This window comes from Podarcis muralis, chromosome 12, assembly GCF_964188315.1.
Source record: "Podarcis muralis chromosome 12, rPodMur119.hap1.1, whole genome shotgun sequence".
NCBI lineage: Eukaryota > Metazoa > Chordata > Lepidosauria > Squamata > Lacertidae > Podarcis > Podarcis muralis.
Window position 1 is genome coordinate 6,151,355 of NC_135666.1, and position 18,882 is coordinate 6,170,236.

General features: G+C 46.3%; 1 protein-coding gene across 4 annotated transcripts in view; it reads left to right on the forward strand.

Annotated features, from left to right (window-relative positions):
* Nucleotides 1-18,882, forward strand: part of ALS2CL (ALS2 C-terminal like) — an 88,732-nt gene that overhangs the window by 27,159 nt on the left and 42,691 nt on the right. For 3 of the 4 annotated variants that reach the window (XM_077936674.1, XM_077936676.1, XM_077936675.1), the window contains exons 2-4: nucleotides 15,592-15,700; nucleotides 16,270-16,447; nucleotides 17,460-17,525. In XM_077936674.1, coding sequence (XP_077792800.1) covers nucleotides 15,592-15,700; nucleotides 16,270-16,447; nucleotides 17,460-17,525 — 353 coding nt within the window. Of the gene's footprint in view, nucleotides 1-4,020; nucleotides 4,175-15,591; nucleotides 15,701-16,269; nucleotides 16,448-17,459; nucleotides 17,526-18,882 lie in introns of those variants that run through there. The other variant, XM_077936673.1, reaches the window with a different exon arrangement.

Here is an 18,882-nt window from a genome sequence, read left to right on the forward strand (position 1 = left end):
TGCCTGGCATTCTCTGGTCCAGGGGGTCACGAAGAGTCGGACATGACTAAACGACTAAACAACAACAACATACATACCTATATTATCTATCCACCATATTAATCCAATAAATTTGTGTATGTTTATTCAAAACCTGCCAAGGAGTCCAGTTCATTTTGTTGTCTTTTTAAATAGGCTGTAAAAAGTTCCCATTCTTCTTTAAAGTCACAGCTGTCTTTATCTCGCAATTTACGTGTCAGTTTCGCCAGTTCTGCATAGTTCGTTAATTTCTCTTGCTGCTGTTCTTTTGTCGGGGTTTCCTCCTTCTTCCATCCTTGTGCTATCAAGACTCTTGCCGCCGCCGTTGCATACATAAACAAATTCTTTATTTTTCTTGGCAGGTCTTGTCCAACGATCCTTAACAAAAATGCTTCTGGTTTTTTTTACAAATGTCATTTTAAACATTTGGCCTACAGTTTTACAGAACAAGGTTTGCCCTCAGGGGTGCTCTGGCAAAGCGGGTTTGTGGAGCTGGAATGGATTTGTGTGGGGCCATAATTGGCTTGCAAGAAATCAAAATCTGAGATCAAAGGAACTCCTTCAACACTCTCTCCTTCAGCAGTTTCCTGCAACTGAAAGCATTGCTGCCCCTAACTGTGGAGACAGAGAACAGCCGTCCATCCAGGCTAGTAGCTCTTGATCATGGGTAGGCAAACTAAGGTCCGAGGGCCGGATCCGGCCCAATCGCCTTCTCAATCCGGCCCGTGGACGGTCCGGGAATCATCATGTTTTTACATGAGAAACCCAGCCAGATGGGCGGGGTACAAATAATAAATTATTATTATTATTATAAATACCGTATTTTTCGCCCTATAAGATGCACCAGACCACAAGACGCACCTAGTTTTTGGAGAAGGAAAACAAGAAAAAAAATATGCTGAACCTCAGAAGCCAGAACAGCAAGAGGGATCGCTGCGCAGCGAAAGCCTGCATTCGCTCCATAAGACGCAAACACATTTCCCCTTACTTTTTAGGAGGGAAAAGGTGAGTCTTATAGAGCAAAAAATACGGTATGTGCTTTTATTTAAAATGCATCTCTGGGTTATTTGTGGGGCATAGGAATTTGTTCCTATTCCCCCCCCCCTAAAAATATATATATAGTCCGGCCCTCCACAAGGTCTGAGGGACAGTGGACTGGCCCCCTGCTGAAAAAGTTTGCTGACCCCTAGTCTTGATAGTCCGCTCTTCCACGAATTTGTCTACAGTTGTACCTTGGTTCTCAAACGCCTTGGTACTCAAACAACTTAGAACCCAAACACTGCAAACCCAGAAGTGTTCCGGTTTGCGAACTTTTTTTGGAAGCCGAACGTGCTCCGTTTTGAGTGTTACACTTTCGATTTGAGTGTTACACTTTCGATTTGAGTGTTACACTGAAATCTGTCTGTTTTTGCTATTTATTTTGCGTTTCTGTTTTTACGGCTCTTTTTGTTTTGTTCTTGTGACTGTGTGAAGCCTAGTCCAGTTACTGATGGATTGATTGTGTGGCTGCAGTACACTGCTTACTGCTTTCATTTTATGGATCAATGGTCTTGTTAGATATAAAATGCATGTTTGCGGTTTGAAAACCAAGGAACCACTGTAATTCTCTTTTGATGCCATCTGGATTGGTGGCCATCCTGCCACCAGCTGGTTCCTAAGGGAGGGAGTTCCAAAGTTTCGATTCCGCAGCTGCCGAACCCCAAAGCCTGAGCAGGGTTGCCTGGTTGACAAAAGAACTGCAAACATGAATCCCTGGTCAGATGCTGCAATACTTCTTGAATACAGCGGTACCTTGGTTTTCAAACTTAATCCGTTCCGGAAGTCCGTTCCAAAACCAAGGCGTACCTCTCCATGTAAATTAATGCAAAAGGGATCTGTTCCAGACTTTTAGAAACAAACCCTAAAACAGCAATTTAACATGAATTTTACTGTCTAACTACTAGGCCATTGATCCATAAAATGAAAGCAATAAACAATGTACTGCAGCCACACAATCAATCAATTAGTAGCTGAACTGGGTTCCACACAGTCACAAAAACAAAACAAAAAAGAGCCGCAAAAACAAAAATGCAAAAAAAATAGCAAAAAAAAAGACAGACTTCAGCGTAACACTCAAAACAGAAGTATGGCACTCAAATCGGAAGCGTAACACTCAAAACGGAGCATTTTCGGCTTTGGAAAAAGTTTGCAAACTGGAACACTTACTTCCGGGTTTGCAGTTGAAATATACTCAGAGTCGCAAAGTGATTTCATGCTCTTTATTCAGCTCATAGTGGTGAGGAGGAATGAATGAATGTCCCCTCAAAGTATCTGCTTTATATACATTATTTACACAATGGGCTGCACATGATTGGCTAATTCCAGGATTCTCCTGTAGGCCAATCAGGTTGTGGATTCACTTCTATCTGGAGCTGGATTGGGTGGCTCCTGCCAACCAATCATACTGCTGCATTGTTCTAGGACCAATCAGACTGCTGCATTCTGAACCCTATTGTTCTAGGACCAATCAGACTGCTGCCTTTTGGATCCTATTGTTCTAGGACCAATCAGACTGCTGCAGTTTGGATCCTATTCAACTCAGTACATAACACCAGTGTTTGGGTTCCAAGTTTTTTGAGTACCAAGGTGTTTGAGAACCAAGGAACCACTGTACCTGTTTCTGAAAACTGCAGAAGGAGACTGTGCATTTGTGTTGGGATTCTGTTTGCGTCTTTCCCTCTCTGGACGACTTTCTGAGAACAGGATGCCGGACTAGATGGGCCGCTGGCCCGATTCTCTGGCCAGAGTTGACAAAACTGCTCTTCTCCATAAGTTTCAATTCAGCGTTTTTCGCACTGGCTTTTTAAAAAATGCCAGCCTCTCTCTTTTCAAAGCTCCTTTGTTCAAGATGCACCCCTCTGTAAATTCCTCAGCCGCTTTGGCGTGGCAGTTTAGCTACAGCCTAGATTATGGGTAGGCAGACTAAGGCCCGGGGGCCGGATCCAGCCCAATCACCTTCTCAATCTGGCCCGCGGACGGTCCGGGTATCAGCGTGTTTTTACATGAGTAGAATCTGTCCTTTTATTTAAAATGCACCTCTGGGTTATTTGTGGGGCCAGCCTGGTGTTTTTTACATGAGTAGAATGTGTGCTTTTATTTAAAATGCATCTCTGAGTTATTTTGGGGGCATAGGAATTCATTCACCCCCCCAAAAAAATATATAGTCTGGCCCCCCACAAGGTCTGAGGGACAGTGGACCGGCTCCCTTTCTGTTTTACAATTTAGAGTATTCATTTAAACAACCTTAAAATATAAATGATCTCCCTTCTTCTCTTTCCATGGTTTGTTTTGCATAACATAAATCCCTGCATATTTTACATAAACTAAACCATTCAGTATTCCATTATTACCATATTTTTTTGCTCTATAAGACTCACTTTTTCCCTCCTAAAAAGTAAGGGGAAATTTGTGTGCGTCTTACGGAGCGAATGCAGGCTGCGCAGCTATCCCAGAAGCCAGAACAGCAAGAGGGATTGCTGCTTTCGCTACGCAGCGACCCCTCTTGCTGTTCTGGCTTCTGAGATTCAGAATATATTTTTTTTCTTGTTTTCCTCCTCCCAAAACTCGGTGCATCTTGTGGTCTGGTGCGTCTTATAGAGTGAAAAATACAGTACATCCATCAGAACTTCTTTACACTGAATTTATCTTAATGCTGTCAATGTTTTCAAATATACACAACCCCACCCCCATATATTCAATAAACATGTTCCAATCTTCTTCTTCTTTAAAAAAAAGTTTGCTGACTCCTGGCCTAAATCTTCCTCCCAGGCTCCCGATCTTTTAAAACTAAATGCTTGCCCTTCGCCAGACTACAGGCAGTAAGGCTTGTTTGTAAACAGGCGGGACGAAGGAGGAAACGAATTGTGGGGCTGGCTTGAAACCTTCTGCCTGGGATGGTTTTGTAATCGTACCTCTGGGCTGCGGCGGGTGTGTGCTGTGTGTGTGTGTCATCCAGGAAGCAGGATCTGCAGCTGAACAGAAAAGGAAATTTGGCAGTGGGAGGCGGGCGGGAGTGGCATCGCAGGTTCTTAAACAGACAGGCATGAAAAGCTGCCCAGAACTGCTCAGAGGTGCCGCCGGCAACGAACCACGCAAGCTATGTTGCTTTCAATATAAGGCAAGTTGTTTTTCCGTCTTCTTTTTTTCGAATCGTAGAGTTGGGCCCCAGGGGATATCTAGCCCAACCCCCTTTTGACCAGCTGGGATTTTTCAGTAGCGACTGAGACCCCTCACTGCCTCGGCCTGTGAAATCGGGCCATCTGTGAATTAGATTGCCCTCTCTTCTCGAAAGCAAGGAGCCTGAGTCGGATTCAAGCCTGGCTTCTTCCGAAGTAACAGGACTGTAGAGCATGGGCAGACTGCTTTCTGATGAACAGGCAGCCTGTAGATTGCTAGAAGTAGGAGCCACCTAGGATGTGGACGCAATGGAGGCTGGTTTGCCTAGCTGGTTCCTTTTCTTAAAAACTTTTACAATGCGCTATTTCAAATCAGAGGCGGTTTTCCTGTTATTTTTAAGCGCGGGATGATGCAGTCTAGGTTGACCGAATTGGCTTAAATGTGTATCCCGGTTTAACAAGTGCTTGCGAGGGGAAGAAGGATATTTACTTGGGAGTATACCTCCCTCAATTGGATTCAGGTGGCTTGCTCCTGAGTAGACTCACAGAGAGGATTGTATTGTTAAAGGAAGAGTCTGGCTGTATGGCTATTCCAGAGGGAGCGATGCATTAAGAAGAAAGAGCTGGTTGTCGCTTGCTGCCTTCTTGTAAATGGGCATCTCGTTGGGTACCGCAATAACAGGATGCTGAAATAGAGGAGCCATTGGCCTCATCCACCATGGTGCTGTGGTCCAAACCACTGAGCCTCTTGGGCTTGCCGATCGGAAGGTCAGCGGTTCAAATCCCCACGACGGGACGAGTTTCCATTGCTCTGTCCCAGTTCCTGCCAGCCTAGCAGTTTGAAAGCACACCAGTGCAAGTAGATAAATAGGTACCACTGTGGTGGGGAGGTAAATGGGCGTTTCCGTGTGCTCTGGTTTCCGTCACGGTGTCCCGTTGCGCCGAAGCGGTTTAGTCTTGCTGGCCACATGACCCGGAAAGCTGTCTGTGGACAAACGCCTGCTCTCTCGGCCTGAAAGTGAGATGAGTGCCGCAACCCCATAGTCTCCTTTGACTGGACTTCACCGTCCAGGGGTCCTTTACTTCTTTTTTTTACCACCAAGACCTTATTGATGTTCTTGGCAGGACATGAAGGCAACAAACTTCCTGGAATTCAGTGGACTTTGAGCATGGAGATGGAACATACTCTCTCCTCTGTGATTTCTGTCTCATCCCCTTTTGTAGCATTCCAAGCTAGTAGCCGTCACCAACGGCACCTTGTGGCAGTGAGTTCCGCATGTTCTGCATTGCGCAGAGGAGTCCTTGACTTTTGTCTGCCCATCAGCTTTGTTGAGTTTCTAGGATTCTGGGAGAAAAGGACACGCTCTCCATCTATTGCTATTGGATTTTGTTCTTTTTGAAGCATGTGATATTTCGCCCTACCTTGTGCCTGGCATCTGCACGAGGATAGGGGGTCGAAATTCAATTCCGTTTGCACCGTAACGTGAAACTACAGGTGCCCTCCCTCTCCATTTTGCAGTGCAGCTCTTTGGCCAGGAAATGTGTGCCAAAATGGGTATGTTATGGGAGAGTACGGTAAAATAATACGCAGAACTGTATTGTACGAGGGGGAATTGCTAGCACAAATGTGTGTGCTTGAAAAATGCTGACGTATTTAAAAATCTGCAAGCTGCTGTAGGAGTGTGGAATACTGAATTTAAGACTGGAAAAATGGGGGGGGGGACCTAAAAGAAATTGGCAGATTTCCCCCCCCCCCAAGCCTGTGGATGCATCTACACCATACATTTCAAACTCCACCCCACGAAAAAAAAGAATCAAGGGTGCTGGGAATTGTAGCTCAGTGGGGATAAACTGCAGTTCCCAAGATTATTGGGGGGGGGGGGTGAGAAATGTGCTTTGAATATATGGTATGTATGCAGCCTACATTTGCACCTGATGTGTGGTAAAGTAGTAGTAGTAATTATTTTTTATTATTATTACAATTTATTGACATCTAAAGTGGGTGGCGCTGTGGGTTAAACCACAGAGCCTAGGATTTGCCAATCAGAAGGTTGGTGGTTTGAATCCCCGTGACGGGGTGAGCTCCCGTTGCTCAGTCCCTGCTCCTGCCCACCTAGCAGTTCGAAAGCACACCAGTGAAAGTAGATAAATAGGTACCGCTCCGGTGGGAAGGTAAACGCCGTTTCCGTGCGCTGCTCTGGTTTGCCAGAAGCGGCTTAGTCATGCTGGCCACATGACCCGGAAGCTGCACGCCGGCTCCCTCGGCCAATAAAGCGAGATGAGCGCCGCAACCCCAGATTCGGCCACAACTGGACCTAATGATCAGGGGTCCCTTTAACTTTACACATGGGATAATGCAGAATTGGTGAAGCAAAGGACGTGTATTTGCAGCGTGGGAATTTGGTTGTATGTCTGGGTTTCTGCCTGTGAGACCTACAAATTCTAAAACAAAATACGTGCAGAAAACCTCACAAGCTGGCCTTGACAACCTTTTGCAAGGATCCCTTGTGTGTGCCACCCTACACCCTGGTTTTGACAAGTCGTTTGTGCCTTGCTCACTGGAGCACCAAATGGATTTTCCCCATTTCCTCTGAGGCATCGGGGACGGCGGCATTGGAGGAACTGAGCAGCGTGGCATTGCATCAGGAAGGTTCTGTTTTTGAGATGTTTCAGTTGGGTGGGTTTTCCTCTGATGTGGGGTCGCCAGTACCTGAAGTCAGAAAGAAATTCCTGACAGGTCGGGTGGAACTGTTGTTGTGTGTTTTTCCTTGGAATAATAATAATAATAATTTATTATTTATACCTCACCGATCTGGCTGGGTTTCCCCAGCAACTCTGGGCGGCTCCCAACGGAATAATAAAAACACGACAGAACACCAAACATTAAAAACTTCCCTAAACAGGGCTGCCTTCAGATGTCTTCTAAAAGTCAGTGGTTTAGTTCCTTGACATCTGGTGGGAGGGCGTTCCACAGGGCGGGCGCCACCACCGAGAAGGCCCTCTGCCTGGTTCCCTGTAACCTCACTTCTCGCAGGGAGGGAACCGCCAGAAGGCCCTCAGAGCTGGACCTCAGTGTCCGGGCTGAACGATGGGGATGGGGATGCTCCTTTAGGTCTACTGGGCTGAGGCTGTTTAGGGCTTTCAAGGTCAACACCAACACTTTGAATTGTGCTCAGAAATGTACTGGGAGCCAATGTAGGTCTTTCAGGACCAGTGTTATGTGGTCTCGGCGGCTGCTCCCAGTCACCAGTCTGGCTGCCGCATTCTGGATTAGTTGTAGTTTCCGGGTCACCTTCAAAGGTAGCCCCACGTAGAGCACACTGCAGCAGTCTCTCATTCAATTGGAGGCGGTGTTCCTCTGGGCTGCACTTTCTGAGAATCACAAATAGGAAGTGCGGTGCTGTGGCGTTTGGGTTCAGCTTTTGGGCATCGACACTTTCTGTTTAGAAAAGAGCAGCCCAAACGATCATGGGGATGGAGCCGTTTCCCCTTTGAAAAAAGTTGCAGCTTTTTTGGGGGGGGGGGATTGGAGTCAGAGGGAATGTACTAGAAGTTTATAGAATTATGCATGGCACAAAGAAAGCGGATACAGTGGTACCTCGGGTTAAGTACTTAATTTGTTCCGGAGGTCCGTACTTAAGCTGAAACCGTTCTTAACCTGAATCACCACTTTAGCTAATGGGGCCTCCTGCTGCTGCCGTGCCGCCGGAGCACAATTTCTGTTCTCATCCTGAAGCACTATTTCTGGGTTAGCGGAGTCTGTAACCTGAAGCATATGTAACCTGAAGCGTATGTAACCCGAGGTACTACTGTATAGAGAAACGCTTTTCTCCCTCTCATAACGCTAGGTCTTGTGCACAAGGAAGCTGAGCGCTGGAAGATTCATGTCTTGCATTTTGTTCCCTATGATGTGAATCGTGCCGGAGCGGCGAAACTCCCATTCAGAACCGGGAGACAGCGGGGCGCCCTCCTTGGGCTTGAACTCAGGTTTTCCTGGCAGCGGAAAGGGGCAGTTTTTGTCTGTGCTGAAACTTGCTTTTTCTTCCCTTTTACCTCTTTCGTTTCTTTCCTTGGGCTTGAATGGAAGCTTTCCTACCGATGTCGGCTAGGCCAAGGAATCCAGCCTTAACTCTTGCAGAGTAAACAGATGCCAGGAGAGTTAGTCATGGGGAGGGACTGGCGTCCCTGGAAGGCTGGGCCAGGTGGGAGGCTTAAGCCGGAAGGCTGGGAGAAAGGCTTGCTCATTCGCCAGAAACTCAAGGATTCACTTTGGGGTTATAAGTGGGGACCAGCCGATACTTGTAGGGTGTGTGTGTGTGTGTGTGTGTGTGTGTGTGTGTGTGTGTAAAACTCCCAGAGGAGTGTACCAAGTCGGACTGCATGGGGATGGAAGAATGACTTCTTAATGCTTATATAAAACTTCCTGCAAGTGGAAAAATAATATCTGGGATCCTAGATTGAAGATTGCAAGCCACATGATAGGAGTTTGTGAAGGTTTCTACAGGTGAAACTCGAAAAATTGGAATATCGTAGGAAAGTCCATTTATTTCAGCAACTCTAGGATTCTGTCTCAGGGCGGTTCGCAGCATAAAAATACAAGACAGAAATACAAAATGTGTAATAAAAACGAGAGCTGGAAGGAACCCTGAAAGTCATCTAGTCCATGGGTAGGCAAGCTAAGGCCCGGGGGCCAGATCCAGCCCAATCGCCTTCTCAATCCGGCCCATGGACGGTCTGGGAATCAGCTTGTTTTTACATAAGTAGAATGTGTCCTTTTATTTAAAATGCATCTCTGGGTTATTTATGGGGCATAGGAAATTGTTCATTTTTTCCCCAAAATATAGTCCGGCCCCACACAAGGTCTGAGGGACAGTGGACCGGCCCACTGCTGAAAAAGTTTGCTGACCCCATTCTAGTCCAACCCATTGCAATGCAAGAACCGCAGCTAAACACACAAAAAAGACGCGGCTACACCCCTGTCTGCTCTATTCACCATCTATCTTTTCCCCTACATTAACCCACTTTGCAACCTGCCTTTCACCCCTTTCCTTCCCCCTGCCTGACTTCATACAAATCCTGGATTCTGAAGATGCACTCCAAATGCTCTAATGGGTGTTGCGTGACGACAGCCTTACATTTCTATGCATATAGGAAGATATCTTCCAGAGCTGTCTAGAGTGGTGTTCAAGGCTAGTTCTGATTCAAGAGGTACCCAGTGGCAGATCTGTCTTCTGCCATGAACTTGCTTCTTGGCCTTAGGCTGTGAGGTTGTGGCTTCCTCCAGCCTTGTGCCTACCATTGGAGATGGAGGAAGAATGCCCATCTACCTTGCAGGGTTGTTGTAAAGCTTGCAATTTGAAGGTCACTGGTATTGGCTCCAGATTCCCAAGCGATACCCATTTGGTTCCATCACTAATAACATTTTAAAGCAGGCTTTGAAAACTCATTTATTGCAAGCTGCTTTTAGTTGAGATGCAGAGGTGAATTTCTTGAGGGTTTCCCCCCCAAAAAAACCCCACACAAAACAATGTTAAAGAAATAAAGATCTGGACCACAGACAGGTCTCACCAACTCCAGCGACATGGTTAACATCTGGCATGTTTCCTGATTTTAGCCAACAGCTGTTACAAGAGCCAACTTAATATTCCTTCCTGTTATGGGTCTAATATAGAATAAGAAAAATGTTCTGGTTTTCGGGTGTGTAAATGGGGTCAGGGGGGAATCCTGCTGGCAAAACATCAGGGGAACCCAGATGTATGGCAATGCGATGGAAAAAGCAGCGAAAACAGCTCCCAAAGTAAAAGTAAAAAGGGTAATATTGGGGGGGGTCTCCCCCAAAAAGCTCAACACTTTGCGGGTGTCAGGAATTTTACTTTTCGAAATATGGCAATTGATGATCATTCCCCTGAAACTTGACTCACGAGGTGTGTCCCCCCCCCCAAAAAAAAATGTCACATACTGGACTGGGGGTGACTTTCTGCTGTCAAGTCTGAACAGTGACTGTTGAAATATTCAACTTTCATTGACCTGGTGGCCTCCAGATTTTGGCCCCCACTCCCCCCCAGCCCCCAGCCAGCATGCTCAATGGTCAGGGCTAATGGGATTTGTAGTCCAGCACAGTTGAGAGGGTGCCAGATCCCTTACATTAAGAGATTTTTCAGGGCCCTTTCTCCACCAGCCACGGCAGGCAAACTTACTTACTTCGTGCTAAGCTCACTGCCCAGAATATTCGCTCCTCCAGCTCCACCATCCCAAGGTCTCATTCTTCCTCAAAAGACTTTGTTCTTTCTCCCTTTCTGTCCTGTAGATGCAGATTATCCTTCCATCATTTCCCTTTCTTTTTTTCTTTTAGCTTTTAAGGCATCGTACCTGAATTCGCTTTCTCACCTCTTCCCTCCCAGTTCCGTTTTCCTTTTGTGCTGCGTCTATTAGATGGTGAGCCTGCCGGCAGGGACTGTCAGTGACCCTGTTTAGCTCCCAGACAGCATGACCCAACAGTTGGGGGGTGATGAGAGCTGTATTCCAGCAACATCTGACTGGGACCGGCTAGCGGAAGGCTGAAAGAATGGAACAAGTGAATGAATGAAATGACGGCCGCTGTGAAAGTTCCCCATTTTGCGAAAGGCCGGTGTACGCATTGAGCTGCTTCTTATGAATGGGCTTGATGCACATTTTTTCCTGTTGCATCACACCTGGCTTTGTTTGGTTTCCTGAGTTTAAAACTCAAACCAGGCTTGAATAAGGTTGAATACCTGTTCAGTTTTTTGTTTTGTCTTTCCTGGAAGAGAAGTCTCTTGTGCCTTAACAATGGGAGATTGTTATGTACCGAGTGAATAGGATCCCAACTGCAGCAGTCTGATTGGTCCTAGAACAATAGGATCCAAAAGGCAGCAGTCGGATTGGTCCTAGAAGAACGCAGCAGTATGATTGGTTGGCAGGAACTACCCAATCATGCTCCAGATAGAAGTGAATCCACAACCTGATTGGCTTACAGTAGAATTCCGGAATTAGCCAATCATGTGCAGCCCATTGTGTAAATAATGTATATAAAGCAGATACACTTTGAGGGGACTTGCATTCATTCCTCCTCACCACTATGAGCTGAATAAAGAGCATGAAATCACTTTGCGACTCTGAGTATATTTCAGAGATGCTTTTTCCCCCCCAGCAGGAAAAGGGAAGGGGGAAATCACCAACCTAGCATCACCAACCTGGTGCCCCTCTGGCCGTTCAAGGCCACCAGTATAAGCAAATGTCTGTCTCATTTAAGACTATATAGAACCTTTATTCTCAAGAATGATGGAACTCACAAGTGGACGAGATTTTTCTTTTTCTATATCTTGGTTATTTTAAAGGGAATCTTTGTTATGAGTCTTTTGAGTGCTTTACTGATTGAAAACTTTATAACAGAAGTATACAATAGATATTAAGGGACGCTGGTGGCGCTGTGGGTTAAACCACAGAGCCTAGGACTTGCCAATCAGAAGGTCGGCGGTTCGAAACCCCGCGACGGGAGGTTGCTTGGTCCCTGCTCCTGCCAACCTAGCAGTTCAAAAGCACTTCAAAGTGCAAGTAGATAAATAGGTACCGCTCCGGCGGGAAGGTAAATGGCGTTTCCGTGTGCTGCTCTGGTTTGCCAGAAGCGGCTTAGTCATGCTGGCCACATGACCCGGAAGCTGTACGCCGGCTCCCTCGGCCAGTAAAGCGAGATGAGCGCGACAACCCCAGAGCCGGCCACGACTGGACCTAATGGTCAGGGGTCCCTTTACCTTTTACAATAGATATTATAGGCAAAATGAGAAATAAAAATAAACAGTTATTCACTATTTAATTCAGGGGTCAGCAAACTTTTTCAGCAAGGGGCCAGGGTCCACTGTCCCTCAGACCTTGTGAAGGGCTGGACAATATTTTGAAAAAAATAATGAACAAATTCCTATGCACCACAAATAACCCAGAGATGCATTTTAAATAAAAGCACACATTCTGCTCATGTAAAAACACGCTGATTCCTGGACCGACTATGGGCCGGATTTAGAAGGCAATTGGTCTGGATCCGGCCCCCGGGCCTTAGTTTGCCTACCCATGCTTTAACTTAATACTTGCTTTGTACATCCATTTGTGATGAAATTTGTCAAGACCTCTGATCATTCCCCTTGCATTCCTGATTTAAATTCCTTAAACACGCTCTTAAACTTTACTTTCTCCATATTGTTTGAGTTACTATAAATTTTGTTTTGTACCGTTATCCTATTAACACACCGCAGCTCAATCAAGACCTGCCAACGGATTGATCTTTTGACAGTGTTCTTTTTACACGACCTCTATAAATACCCCACTCTCTGGAGAATTTTTCAACAACAAAAAATGGTTATGAGTCAATATTTCATTATCCCTGCTGCTTTGTACATTTGTGCTTCCAGGCAGTGGTGATTTCTGGTTTAAAAGATCGAATCTTTGTTTTCTGTTTCTTTTTGTAACGTTTGCATGCTTCTTCTGTTAACAAGTCAACAAGACCAAAAAAGAAGGGAAGAAAAAGAAAGCAGCAGATATCAGCAGATCTGTTGGACTGACTTGCATTCCAGAAATAGGAGGAGTCGGGGAACATAAGTGATTTCCACTCCTGTTTCTGTTGCAATTCTCCGACACCCTTTCGGTGCAGGGCAGGTGAAACTGCAGCTGTTGTTGTTCAGTCGTTTAGTCGTGTCCGACTCTTTGTGACCCCATGGACCAGAGCACACCAGGCACTCCTGTCTTCCACTGCCTCCCGCAGTTTGGTCAAACTCATGCTGGTAGCTTCAAGAACACTGTCCAGCCATCTCGTCCTCTGTCGTCCCCTTCTCCTTGTGCCCTCCATCTTTCCCAACATCAGGGTCTTTTCCAGGGAGTCTTCTCTTCTCGTGGGGTGGCCAAAGTATTGGAGCCTCAGCTTCAGGATCTGTCCTTCCAGTGAGCACTCAGGGCTGATTTCCTTCAGAATGGATAGGTTTAATCTTCTTGCAGTCCATGGGACTCTCAAGAGTCTCCTCCAGCACCAGAATTCAAAAGCATCCATTCTTTGGCGATCAGCCTTCTTTATAGTCCAGCTCTCACTTCCATACATCACTATTGGGAAAACCATAGCTTATACGCATATACGGGCCTTTGTTGGCAATGAGATGTCTCTGCTTTTTAAGATGCTGTCTGGGTTTGTCATTGCTTTTCTCCCAAGAAGCAGGCGTCTTTTAATTTCATGGTTTAATTTCCAGGCGTCTTTTAATTTCATTGCTGTCACCATCTGCAGTGATCATGAAGCCCAAGAAAGTAAAATCTCTCACTGCCTCCATTTCTTCCCCTTCTATTTGCCAGGAGGTGATGGGACCAGTGGTCATGATCTTAGCTTCTTTGATGTTGAGCTTCAGACCATATTTTGCGCTCTCCTCTTTCACCCTCATTAAGAGGTTCTTTAATTCCTCCTCACTTTCTGCCATCAAGGTTGTGTCATCTGCATATCTGAGGTTGTTGATATTTCTTCCGGCGATCTTAATTCCGGCTAGGGATTCATCCAGCCCAGCCTTTCGCATGATGAATTCTGCAAATAAGTTAAATAAGCAGGGAGGCAATATACAGCCTTGTCGTACTCCTTTCCCAATTTTGAACCAATCAGTTGTTCCATATCCAGTTCTAACTGTAGCTTCTTGTCCCACATAGAGATTTCTCAGGAGACAGATGAGGTGATCAGGCACTCCCACTTCTTTAAGAACTTGCCATAGTTTGCTGCGGTCGACACAGTCAAGGGCTTTTGCACACAGAAACTGCAGCTACTGAGGACTAATTTGGGAACCCACTAAGTAGAAGCAAGCAGGGAGGGGGGAAATCATGGCATTGTAGTTTATTTCCTTTACTGGTACCCTGAATATGCAAAAATATCTCTCCCCCCATCCTGTTAGATTTGCCTTCGCTCACTGCAAAGGATTTCCCGATATCCTTTTGGTGGCAAACTGTGGGGGAGAATGAAAGTTAATTTATCAACTGACCATCATAAGCTGCGGCTTCCTGTTTCCCACATTAATCATACCACTTCTGGTGAAAAAGCTTTCTAAAAATGGCTCTGAATCAGCGGTGTTTCTTCAGCTGGGTTTTGCAATGGGATTCCCCAGTAGCCTTCCCCCCTACAGATTTTGTCAAGCTATGACTGCCATCAGCTGTCAGCAAGCACGGTCAAAGGGTCAACATTACCCAGAGGGCACCAAATTGGGGAGCTAGGCTTATAACACTGAAATAGGAAAATATTCATTTCTGGAAAAAGTGTTGCCAGTCCTTATTGTTGTTTTTTTTTTTTAAAGGGGGATTAGGTTGTATGCTTGGGCTCCCTTCAAATCTCTGTATCCAGCAAGTGTTAAAATCTAAGCAGGTATTGGAAATCCCTGAAATTGCCAGGCTAGCTTCCTGGTGAGGTGATGGGCTATTAAGGTAACAAAGGAAGTGGCTCTGTGCCAGATGCAAAATGTGTAGGTCCCCCTTCCTCAACTCCTTGGGCAGTTATCTTTCCACAAGGGCCGACATTGATGCCGAAATCCATCATCACCTGAGCCAGGCATAGGCAAACTTGACCTGCCAGATGTTTTGGGACTACAATTCCCATCGTCCCTGACCACTGGTCCTGTTAGCTAGGGATCATGGGAGTTGTAGTCCCAAAACATCTGGAGGGCCAAGTTTGCCTATGCCTGGCCTGAGCTCTGCGAGTGCAGCTTTCTCCTGATTGAAGTGCAGAGTGTTTGAGGACCGGGATATTCGCAGGGAAACCAAAATGCTTGTTTACATAGCTATTGTACTACCAACCTTACTGTGTGCTTGTGAAATGTGGACCACTTATAAACGCCATCTCCAACTCCTTGAAAGATTCCATCAACCGTGTCTCTGAAAAATGGAGGTTTCTGCAATGCGCAATGAGGATTTGTGAATGTTATACAACGTTAACTTAAGTGTCCGATGCAAATTATGCTGAGTTCTTTTATTGCTCCGAACCCTGCTGGAATACAGTGGTACCTCAGGTTACATACACTTCAGGTTCCATACGCTTCAGGTTACAGACTCCGCTAACCCAGAAATAGTACCTCGTGTTAAGAACTATGCTTCGGGATGAGAACAGAAATTGCACGGCAGCAGTGGGAGGCCCCATTAGCTAAAGTGGTGCTTCAGGTTAAGAACAGTTTTAGGTTAAGAACGGACCTCCAGAACGAATTAAGTACTTAACCTGAGGTACCACTGTATATGCCAATAAAGATTTGCTAATTTGATTTGTTCAACGTGGTTCAGGCTACTTGGGTTGGGATGGGGCTTCATAAACAGCAAGCTGGGTGGCTGGTTTTTATTCTCATTGTGCAGCTCCGGTCTAATTTGGAGTCTTTTGTGTTCTCCCCTATTTCCTGATCCCTGGCAGGACATGAGCATCACAGACGTCGCTGCCTCACTGCTTAGGACGGAGGATTCCTTCTCGGCCTGCCTTGCTCGGATAAACAGCGTCGTCCTCCAGCCCCTCCTGCAGTCAGGTGAGCACAGAGGGCGAACGTGGCGTGGGCATCCTGGCCTTGAAATTTCACACTCTGTGCCAGGGGCGAAGGCAGGCTCTCCGGCACCCGGTGTGGTGTGTCGAGGGCCGGGCAAACCGCCCAGCAGCGCATGCACAGCGCCACTATGTACAGCGCATGTGTGTGCGCTGCTATGTATGCCGTATGGATGGCAGCGCGGTCCTCCGCTTGTGGCTGCAGCAGGGAGCAAACTGCCCGGCAGCGCAGGTGCAGCACTGCTAATAATAATAATAATGAATAATAATAATTTATCATTTATACCCCGCCCATCTGGCTGGGTTTCCCCAGCCACTCTGGGTTATTTGTGGGCCTTGCCTGGTGTTTTTACATGAGTAGAATGTGTGCTTTCATTTAAAATGCATCTCTGGGTTATTTGTGGGGCATAAGAATTTGTTCATTTCCCCCCAAAAAAATATAGTCCGGCCCCCTACAAGGTCTGAGGGACAGTGGACCAGCCCCCTGCTGGAAAAGTTTGCTGACCCCTGATTTAATGTTTGCTCCTTGCCCTACCTTCCCCGCTTGCGCCAAAGGGTCTTCTGAGAACGCGAAGATCTTGGACGAGCTGAACGACCGCTTCCAAGTCATCTGGGACCTGGCGGAGGAGAGCTACAGAACTCTGAGGCAAACCTTCGGCGTGTCAGAATCCGTCAGCATCCAAGACCTGTACCTGGCCCAGAAAGCTGACTTGTTCCTTGACGCTTACATCCAGTGAGTACAACCGCAAACCCGTGGAGGCAGCGTGGCGTAGCGGTTAGAGCACAGCTTTCCAAACTTTTCCTGTTGGCGTTGCACTTTTTAGACGTGCGTCAATTTGTGACGCAGTAATTCAGTTTGGCTAGCAAACTGGCCAGCCCCGGGAGGAGCACAAGGAGCGTTTGTGCGACTACACACTGCAGCCGACACACTAATGTGTTGTGACACAGAGTTTGGAAAGCTTTGGGTTAAGAGTGATGGACTAGGACCTGTGAGACCAGGGCGGATTTAGGTTTGATGAGGCCCTGAGCTACTGAAGGTAATAGGGCCCTTTATAAGTCCAGCTGTCCTTTGTCAACAACAAATTGTCGCTGTTTTTTGTGTTGAATATATGCTATATGCTAATTTATGGGCCTAATAGGTATCTAAAGCCATTTGCACATAACAAAATACATATTTTATCAAAATAACTTTTATTATTGCCAAATGCCCATGTGTTTGCATTATTAAGTTAGCTATGAATAAAAATCATTTTAAGTAAGAGCTTAATAATTATTTCACTAAAGTGGTACCTCGGGTTAAGAACTTAATTCATTCTGGAGGTCCGTTCTTAACCTGAAATAGTTCTCAACCTGAAGAACCACTTTAGCTAATGGGGCCTCTCGCTGCTGCCGCCGCACGATTTCTGTTTTCATTCTGAAGCAAAGCTCTTAACCCGAGGTACTATTTCTGGGTTAGCGGAGTCTGTAACCTGAAGCGTATGTAACTCGAGGTACCACTGAATTAATATACTTCTTCTTCATTGTATTTCACTATTAATATACTTCTTCATTGCATTTCAGTTCGACAATTACTTTGATAAAATACATGTTTTGTTATGTGCAAATGGGTTTAGATACCTGTTAGCTTGCCCTGACCTTCCCATCAAACTTTTGTAAAAGAGCATTGCAAAACATCTGCAACGTTGCTTCAGTCCCGGGGAGCTCAGACACGCAGCCTAATGCTTGTCCGGATTTATTTTAAACAGGTACTTCTCCACTTTCACCAGTTGTGTCGTGACCCAAGTCTTTGACCATGCTGCCAGGAATAAAAGGTGGGTGTGGCTTGTAGCGTGCTAAGGCTAAGACCCTACCTGCCCGCGAACTGTCTCGCCAGAGTGGTGAATGCTCTAGTTATCTCACGCTTGGACTACTGCAATGCGCTCTACGTGGGGCTACCTTTGAAGGTGACCCAGAAACTGCAATTAATCCAGAATGCGGCAGCCAGACTGGTGACTGGGAGTGGCCGCCGGGACCATATAACACCGGTTCTGAGAGGCCTGCATTGGCTCCCAGTACGTTTCCGAGCACGATTCAAAGTGTTGGTGCTGACCTTTAAAGCCCTAAACGGCCTCGGTCCTGTATACCTGAAGGAGCGTCTCCACCCCCATCATTCAGCCCGGACACTGAGATCCAGCGCCGAGGGCCTTCTGGTGGTTCCCTCATTGCGAGAAGTGAGGCTACAGGGAACCAGACAGAGGGCCTTCTCGGTAGTGGCGCCCGCCCTGTGGAACGCCCTCCCATTAGATGTCAAAGAGATAAATAATTACCTGATATTCAGAAGACATCTTAAGGCAGCCCTGTTCAGGGAAGTTTTTAATATGTAACGCTGTACTGTTTTTAACACTGATTGGGAGCCGCCCAGAGTGGCTGCGGAAACTCAGCCAGATGGGCGGGGTATAAATAAATTATTATTATTATTATTATTATTATTATTATTATTATTATTATTGAAGACCCTGCAGGATCAGGCCAGTGGCCCATCTGGTCCAGCATCCAGTATTGGAGCCTCAGCTTCAGGATCTGTCCTTCCAGTGAGCACTCAGGGCTGATTTCCTTCAGAATGGAGAGGTTTGATCTTCTTGCAGTCCTTGGGACTCTCAAGAGTCTCCTCCAGCACCATAATCCAAAAGCATCCATTCTTTGGCGATCAGCCTTCTTTATGGTCCAGCTCTCACTTCCATACATCACTACTGGGGAAACCATAGCTTTAACTATACGGGCCTTTGTTGGCAAGGTGATGTCTCTGCTTTTTAAGATGCTGTCTAGGTTTGTCATTGCTTTTCTCCCAAGAAGCAGGCGCCTTATTCCCTCATAAAAGATAAGACACGACACAGTCTTCTATAAAAGTATAAAAAGGTTTATTCACACATCATTCTGTTCACAGTTGGATCCCAGAAGGCAGACTTAGCTTAGAAAAGTAACATACACCTGGAAACTATCTCATAAGGAGACAGTCCCTTTGTCCTCTCTTGGCTGGAGGCCAAGAGAGCATCTTTGGCTAAGTAGATGTTGCGTCTTCAATGCATGTAGTCAAAGAGAGAGAGATGGCTGCCCTGCCGTGTGCTTTTGTCGTTACCTGCACAGGTGAGGCCACGCCCACCTCTAGTCACATGCAGAGGAAGTCTGTCC